Here is an 8,483-nt window from a genome sequence, read left to right on the forward strand (position 1 = left end):
CCTCCTCCCCCTCTTTCTACTTCTCCTCCTCCTCTTCCTTCCAGTCTCCCAAGTGCTGGGGTTACAAGCACGTGCCACCATGCCCAGCCTCAATCACAGTCTCAGCATGCCCTGGGGGCAGGGTCTATTTCTTATTTAGATTTCTCAGCTGTCCCTTTCTTATGGCAGCATTCCCTCTGCCAGGGATGTGCACAACCACCTGGTGTCTTGCATTAGTTTGCTAGCTGTCCTGGTGAGTGCTGCTGCTGACACAAGAGGCCCTAGGATGATCACCTGGAGTGTGACATTTCCTTGTCCAGAGCCTAATACATCCTAGCCTCATACTTGGGGCCACACTGGGACTGTGTAAGAAGATATGGGGTTGTGGGTGAGGAGGGCTCACTCCTAAAAAGGAGAACAGTGGCAGGAATTTGAACAGAGACAGATGGACAGACAGAGAGGATAGGACATGTGGGTGAGAAAGGGAGTTCATTGGTCAGTGGAAGGAGATACCTAGAGTTTGGAGGGCGACTCTGAAAGACAGAGGGGGCCATAGAGATGTGAGGAAGGTGGCTTAGAGAGTCCCTATAAAGGTGAAAACCACCACAGGGCTTCTCTGTCCCTAACGGAGGAGGCAATGATAATGAATTCCAGGATCCTGCTTCTGGAGAAGTCACCTCTGTTACTAGGGATGGTACTCAGCCACCTCAGGCCCTAGGGTTTCCTCTGCACCTCCTGGAAGCACCAGACTTTCACATCTGGTCTATCAACAGGACAGGAAGCCAAAAAAGGAGGGCTCTATTGTTTTTGAACTTCCAAACTGCAAAGCATTGTCGTGAGCAGGTGTTATCCTCTCTCTCTCTCTCTCTCTCTCTCTCTCTCTCTCTCTCTCACACACACACACACACACACACACACACACACACACACACAGAGTATGGGAACTGAACTCAGGACCTTGCACTTGCCATGCAGATGCTGTGCCACTGAGCTATATCCCTGGTCCATTATTTCTTTTAATCTTTGTCACTTTGACTATCACACAGGTACATTATAACTGAATGAATTATAATAAAGCAGGTCTTCCCTATACAATTGCCCTAAAGATGACCTCTGAGGTGCCTCAGCTGTTTATCTTACTTTTATTTTGGTGGCACTGGAGATTGAACCCAAGGCCTTCACACCCAGCTTTAGTCCCAGACTTTTTAAAAATTTTACTTTTTATTTTGAGACACACTTATACTAAGTCTCTAAATTGCCTAGACTCAGAATTTGTGATCTTCTGCCTTAGCCTCCCAGAATGCTGAGTTTATAAACATATTTCACTGTGCCTGACAGCACTGTAGTTGCTCTCTTTTTTTCTTGGAACTGGGGATTGAACTCAGACCCTTGCACTTGCCAGGCAAGTGCTTAGTCTACTGAGCTAGCTCCCTGGCTCCTGTAGTTGCTCTTGAATGCTTTTTTGTTGTTGCTGCTGCTGAGAACTGAGCCTAGGGCCTTTGCATACTAAGCCTGTGCTTTACCCCTAAGTTACACTCCCAGCTTGTATGGGTTTGACTATCATATAAATAAAACAATACGGCAAGCAGGCGCAGGGGCCAGGGGTTTGATCCTCGGGTCTATAGTGCGGGCCCCGCCCCCTGGGAGTTTGGGCATGCTGAGACCGAGATTGAGACTGGGTTTTGTGGCGCAAGCCTGTAATCCCAGCTCTTAGGAGGCTGTAAACAGGTCGCTAACTACGAGTCCTAAGATCCTGAACACCCTGTAGATCCTTCCCTAAAATACAAAAACAAAAATAAAAACAAACTAATACTTTATTTTAATAATGTATTAAAATATCATCTAATTCCAAGTGTTTGTGAAACTCACCATGTACGTAGTCCTTTCCATTGCTCTATTCTATTTCCTTGTGGGAATATGCTACAATTTATTTGTTGTTCTGGGGATAGAGCTTTGGGTTGTTTAGCTCTTGACTATTAAGAATAATGTTGCAATGGACATTCTTTTACAAATCACTTAGAGCCCTTGCAACTGAGTTCTATTGGGTATATACCCAAGAGTGAAGCTTCTGGGTTGCCCACTTTCTTTTTCTTTTTTTTTTTTATTTACAAATTTAGTACAGGGTCTCCAGGGTCAGCACAGCATGCAGTAATAGAGATCAAACCCAGGTCCTTGGGCTTGCCAGGCACGTACTTATACCACTGAGCTATCTCCCTGGCATCTTGTAATTTTAATGCAGTAAAACGAATGATTTTATTGTCCTTTCTTTTTTTTTTTTTTTTTTTTTTTTGCGGAACTGGGGATTGAACTCAGGCCCTTGCACTTGCCAGAGAAGTGCTTATTCCATTGAGCCATCTCCCTTTATTGTCCTGTTTAAAAATGTTGTATCCTTGCTGGGCGTGGTGGTGCACCTCTATAGTCCCAGTACTTGGTAGGCTCAGGCAGAAGGATTACTATAAATTCGAGGCTAGCCTGGATTACATTGTGAGTTCAAGACCAGTCTGAACTACATAGTGAGACCCCGTGTAAAAAATGTTGTATTAGGGCGGGGGAGATGGCTCAGTAGAATAAGCGCTTCTCTGGCAAGCGCAAGGGCCTGAGTTCAATCCCCGGTTCCGGAAAAAAAAAAAATGTTGTATCCTTTTACCTATAATAACCCAGAGTTGGAAACAAGTAAAAATATCCATCAATAGATGAATAAGCAAGTTATGATATTTCCAAATAATGAGAAATTACACATTAAAAATAAAGTACTGAGACTGGGCACAGTAGTACATGCCTATAATCTCAGCATATGGGAAGCTGAGGCAGGGAGATTATAACTTCATAGTCTCTTGGGCTACATGGTAAATTCCAGGTCAGCCTGGACTACACAGTAAGACTTTGTCTCAAAAAACAACAACAACAAAATGAAGTACTGACACTTGCTATGACATGGACAAACCTTGAAAACATTGTACTAAATTAGAGAAGGCAGCTCCAAAGACTAGATTGTATGATTTCAGGTATATGAAATGTCCACAACAGTCAAATCCACATACAGAAAGTAGAAGGGCCTGAGTTTAATCCCCAGTCCCGCCAAAAAAAAAAAAAAAATCTTACAGGTTGACCATAGCCTGAACCTATGTTCTATGCACATAGTTGTGCTCTATAAAATTTCCCCTGAGGAGTAAGGTCCTTGGCAACCTTCTTGAGGTCCCTCTTGCCTCTTAGGAGCTGGATCTCTTCCCCTGAAGAAATATTTTCTACTACTAACTCTTTTTTTAAAAAATGTATTTAGGGCCATGGAATAAGCGCTTCCCTGGCAAGTGCAAGGGCCTGAGTTTAATCCCTGGTTCCGCAAAAAAAAAAAAAAAAAAAAAAAAAGTATTTAGGAAAGGGCCTACAGGGTCTCACTACACAGATTGGACTCATAGTGATCCTTCCTGTTTTTCAGCCTCCCAAGTGCTGGGATTATAGGCATGACCACCATGCCCAGTCTCATTCACCATTTCAGTGTGCCCTAGGGGGCCTGGCCAGCACCGCAGACTGGGGATCGAACCCCTGGTCCCTGCATCTGCATAAGCAGGTACTTTAATTCACATTAACTCTTTTTTTTTTTAAATATTTATTTATTTTTATTTATTACATTTATTTATTGTGTGTGTGTGTGGCCAGCTCAGCCCACCAGGGGGGCGGGTCTGGCTGGCATGTGGTGCTGGGGATCGAACCGCGGTCCCTGTGCTTTGCCAAGCTTGTTTCAAGTAGGTGCTTTAGACCACTGAGCCATCTCTCCAGCCCTAATTCACATTAACTCCTCTTAATAATTATTTCCTACTCCTTTGTTCCTTAAAATTCATTCTTCAATTTTGGGAACACGAACTTGGTATATTGGACATCTAGCAGGTTCAGAGTTATAATATTTCCCTTATATCATAATGGGAAATCCTATACCATTCCTATATCAGGGAGAAGGCAGACAGAAAGTAAGTGCTTGGTGGGGAGAGAATTTCCTTTCGGGGTGACAGGGGAAGTGGTTGTACAATATTGCCAATGTGCAGCCACCAAACTGTTCATTTCAAAGTGGTCATTCATTTTTATTTTATTGTCTTGTGTGTGTGTGTGCAACCAGGGATTTGAACTCAGGCCCTTGCGCTTGCCAGGGAAGCGCTTATTCCACTGAGCCATCTCCCCGGCCCCAGTAGTGCTAAGTCTTATACATAGCTCTAAACCCTCTCCATGTTGGGTCTTTGATCTTCATAAGCAGTTTATGAAGGAAGTTTTTTCTTTTTTTTAAATAAGGACTTGGACTGAGTCCTTATTTAAAAACTGAGCCTTGGCAGTGAGCCCAGGACCCTAGAGCTGCCGATCTCTGGACAAAACCTCAAGCTCTAGGTTACTCTGAGCCTGAGTAGCTGGGGCTGTGCTTAGATGAGCATCTGGTTAGACTGCAGTTCACCCCAGGGCTCTTGAGGCCCTTCCCTGAGGATACTCACTGAGTGATCTTTCAAGCACTAAATTAAGCTTGTGAATCCAAGTTTCACTGTTTGAATTGTATGTGGGGGTTACACTTAGCTCTCACCTCAGCATTTGAGTGAGTTATCTTACACAGGAACTCTGGACAATAAGAACTTAATTTTTTCACTATTGTACACAGGTATCTTTTCTCTGGTGGGGGAGGAACACCAAGGTCAAGAAGGTATGACCCAGATAGTGTTGGTGAGCCCCACCCTGCCCTCTGGCTGACCCAGGAATGATAAAACCAAATGGCCTCTTGCCCTGCCCAAGACGACTCAGGTTGGAGGATGGTTGGGGGGGGTTGTTTCCAAAAGCCCACTGCCTTCCAAAAAAACAGGTTATAAAAGTTATTTAAAATGAGGGGACTTAGAGGTGTGGGGTCTTAGAGAAGAGTGAAGATGTATCTTAAGAGAGCAGAGGTTCCCTGGTGCTTCACTGACCCAGAGACAAGTGAGAGCTTACAGCCAGGACTGCACTTCAAGGCCTTTTACTGTCATTGGTAGGGAAACTGAGGCCCAAATCGGGGCTTGTTATACCTCAGGCCCAGGTGTAATCGTGAGATCTGGTTTCTCTAACAGCTGCTGAGGTGAGGCATGGGGCCAAGGTGAGGAAGATGATGGGACCTCAGTCCAGTTTGGAGGGTCTTGTTCTTGAGCCTGGCCAGCCATCTTGCAGAGGACACACCTGGACTGTGACACATGGGATCTCCCTGTACTTCCCACTGGTTCCGTGCTTATTACCACTAACCACGTAGCCAGAAAGGCAAACTGGGAGCACTATAGTAAAGGCTGCTGGCAAGAAGTGTACCCTGAGGGGGGAAATGGGGAGACAGTGGGTTCTTCCAAGACTGGGCCTTGGCCTAAACAGAGATGGCTTACTGGAGCCCCAGAATTTGGCCAAATTGGGTAGCAGGGGAGCAGGGAAGTCAGAAGTGTGAGGTCTGAGCCACAGCCCACCTATGTCTGTGGACAGGACCTCTGTGGATAGGCCCATGACTGGCCACTTCACCAGGCAGGGACTCCCCCTGCCCTTGCCTCTCTTCCAGCACCCATTTCCATTCTGGGGACATGGCTGTGTGGCAGAAGTCATCGATCTCATCATACACAAAAATCAAACCAACTGCGCGTGGTGGAACACGCTTATAGACCTAGCATTGGAGAGTGTGGTAGGAAGATCACTGTGAGTTCAAACCCCGCCTAGGATACAGAGAGCCCTTGCCTCAGAAAACAAAAACAGAAAGTTTGCAAAATCCGCAGCGGAAGACAGATCCTTCACGAAGAACACACCCAAACCATCAAAAGGACAAACAACCCATAAGAAAACAAAACAAAACAAAACAACAACAAAAAAAACAATTCTCACACACCGACGATCAGTCAAATGATAGAATTTTCTCGCTCAGTAAGAACTAAAGAAATACAACATTGAAACACTGAACACCACCACCTTCCCTTTTGGAAATTTTTAGGAAAACAAAATAAAACACTACCCCTCTGTCCACGCCTGCATCATCGGGGATGAAATCCAAGATCCTAACGCATACTAAGCAAGCGTTATACTTGCACTGCACGGCCAGCCCTTTACTTTTTGAGACTCTCAAGGCCCTGGGTGGCCTTGAATTTAAGATCATCCTATTTCAGTCTTGCTGGAGTACGGGGATTATAAGCATAATGCCTGGTTATAAATAAGAGTGTTACTTTCATAATGCAGAAACCGGCGTCTCAACAGCTGCCGCTTTGAAGGCTGGCCCCGCCCCACAAGACCCCGCATAGACGGGTGCGCGGTACCCTTTAATCCTAACCCCGAAGCGGCTACCCACGCGCGGAGCGCAACAACGCTACGATTATCTGCGCTTGCGCTTACGGCCGCGCGCGCCTGCGCAGATGGCCCGGCCCGCGCGCCAAATCTCGCGAGCGCGGCGACGCCCGCGGCGGCGCGTGGGACGTGAGGTGGTCTCCCTGGCGTTCTTGGCCTAGCTCCGGGTATAGGACGTTCCCAGGTCTGCGCGTTCTCCTCTGGTCCCCCCACTCCCCGCCGCTCCCCGGCACTATGGGCGACAACACCAGCCCCATCAGCGTGATTCTGGTGAGCTCGGGCAGCAGGGGCAATAAACTGCTGTTCAGGTACCCCTTCCAGAGAAACCAGGAGCACCCGGCGTCCCAGACAAGTAAGTGGCGCCCGGGGGCCGCCGCGATCTTACGGCGAAGGAAGGAAAAAGGAGGCAGGCGAGAAAGCACTAATAACACCCTCCAGAACAGTTATTGCTAACGCCTTGTCAGTCCCCGTTTTAAAAAATTCCAGGTACTTGGAAGCCCGAGACAGAAAGATAAATTCCAGTTCAATGGTGGAGCGCTTGACTAGCATGCTGGAAGTCCTGGGTTCAATCCCCAGTACCTTAAAAAAAATGTAAAGTATAGGCCGGGGAGATGGCTCAATGGAATAAGTGCTTGCCTGGCAAGTGCAGAGGCCTGAGTTCAATCCCTGGTTCTGCCAAAAAAACCGAAAAGCAAAACAAAACAAAAAACAATGTAAAGTTACAGACGCATCCCACGTTGGCTTTGACCACCTCTGCGGTCTACTCCACCTTTGTCCCAAATTACCCTGTAATTCAGAATGAACCCTCTTGAGAAAATAGCAAGTGGGTATTCCATATAAATAAAATATTCAGCGGAGGATTTTTGTTGTTGCTGTTCATGGAAGCATCTTCTAAAGCACTTTTCTAAACTAAACAGTCTGTTGGCACCCCACCCAATACCCAATTGAGTGAGTGCACCCCGACCTCACTCATGGTTGCAGCTTATTACTGCCCCAGAACACACCCCTCCTGCCTCGATGAAGAACCTTTATTTTCCCCTTGGTAATTTGCCCAGGTTGGCCTAGAAGTCGTGATCTTTCTTGTTCAGACTCTGAAATGCTGAGATCACAGAAGTGAATGACCTTGTCCGGCTGCCTTTTCTAAGTTTATCTGGTACAAGGTTTTTGTTTTGTTTTGGTTTGTTTTTTTTGCAGAACCGGGGATTGAACTCAGGCCCTTGCACTTGCCAGGGAAGCGCTTATTCAACTGAGCCATCTCCCTGGCCCAACAAGGTTTTTTTTTTTAATTAAAAAAAAAAAGTTTTTAAATTTTTTTTTTTGATTCAGGTTTATGATACGTAGTTCAGGCTGGCCTTAAACTCACTATATAGCCCAGGCTGGCCTCTAACTCACAACAGTCCTGCCTCAGCCTCCTGAGTGGTGGGATTACAGGCCTACACCACTACTCTCTCTAACTCACAAAAGTCCTGCCTCAGCCTCCTGAGTGGTGGGATTACAGGCCTGTACCACTACTCCCAGCCTTGGTATAAGGTTTTAAAGGTGCAGAGATGTTTAGACATTTAAGGCATTTATGTTCTTTTAATTTTTTTTCTGACACAGTAGAAATGTCCTTTCTACCTTTTTTTTCTTTTTTTTGCAGAACCGGGGATTGAACTCAGGCCCTTGCACTTGCCAGGGAAGCACTTACTCCACTGAGCCATCTCCCCGGCCCTCTACATATTTTTGTAAACACAAGCATGTGCATGCATTATTTTATTTTCTGAGCACAAGTGAGAGAACTATATACAGTTGTTCTGCCCTGGTTATTTTCATTTTCATGTTACATCCACACAGTAGATTAAGAATGGGAACCTGCATGACCTTGTCTTTTTCAATGGCTGTTACGAGTTTCATGAGATGAGCATGCCTTGATTTAGTCATCTAGTCCTCTGTTTATGGCCTTTTAAGTTGTTTTCAGTCTTTTGCTGATACAAATAGTACAAATTTTCTTTCCATATATACTGTCACTTTGCAGAATATCTGTAGGCTCAAATCCCAAAATTAGAGTACAGGGATCTAAGGAGAATGAGCATTATTATTTTTATTTTTTTAATTTTTACTTTTTTCTTACATTTATTTTTTTTTAACATTTATTTATTTATTTATTGTGGGGGGGGCAGCTCAGCCCACCAGGGGGCGGGGCTGGCTGGCAT

At 45.5% G+C, this 8,483-nt stretch overlaps 1 protein-coding gene across 6 annotated transcripts in view; it reads left to right on the plus strand.

Moving 5' to 3' along the window:
- The first annotated feature begins 6,397 nt into the window (after window positions 1-6,397).
- The window catches only part of Nprl3 (NPR3 like, GATOR1 complex subunit), a 63,146-nt gene continuing 61,060 nt past the window's right edge, over window positions 6,398-8,483 (plus strand). For 3 of the 6 annotated variants that reach the window (XM_004627950.3, XM_004627951.2, XM_023711494.1), the window contains exon 1: window positions 6,398-6,643. In XM_004627950.3, coding sequence (XP_004628007.1) covers window positions 6,526-6,643 — 118 coding nt within the window. In that variant the 5' untranslated portion in view covers window positions 6,398-6,525. The remainder of the gene's footprint in view (window positions 6,644-8,483) is intronic. The other 3 variants (XM_023711492.1, XM_023711493.1, XM_023711495.1) reach the window with 2 other exon arrangements.

The sequence above is a fragment of the Octodon degus genome, unplaced genomic scaffold (assembly GCF_000260255.1).
Source record: "Octodon degus isolate 3935 unplaced genomic scaffold, OctDeg1.0 scaffold00021, whole genome shotgun sequence".
Lineage (NCBI taxonomy): Eukaryota > Metazoa > Chordata > Mammalia > Rodentia > Octodontidae > Octodon > Octodon degus.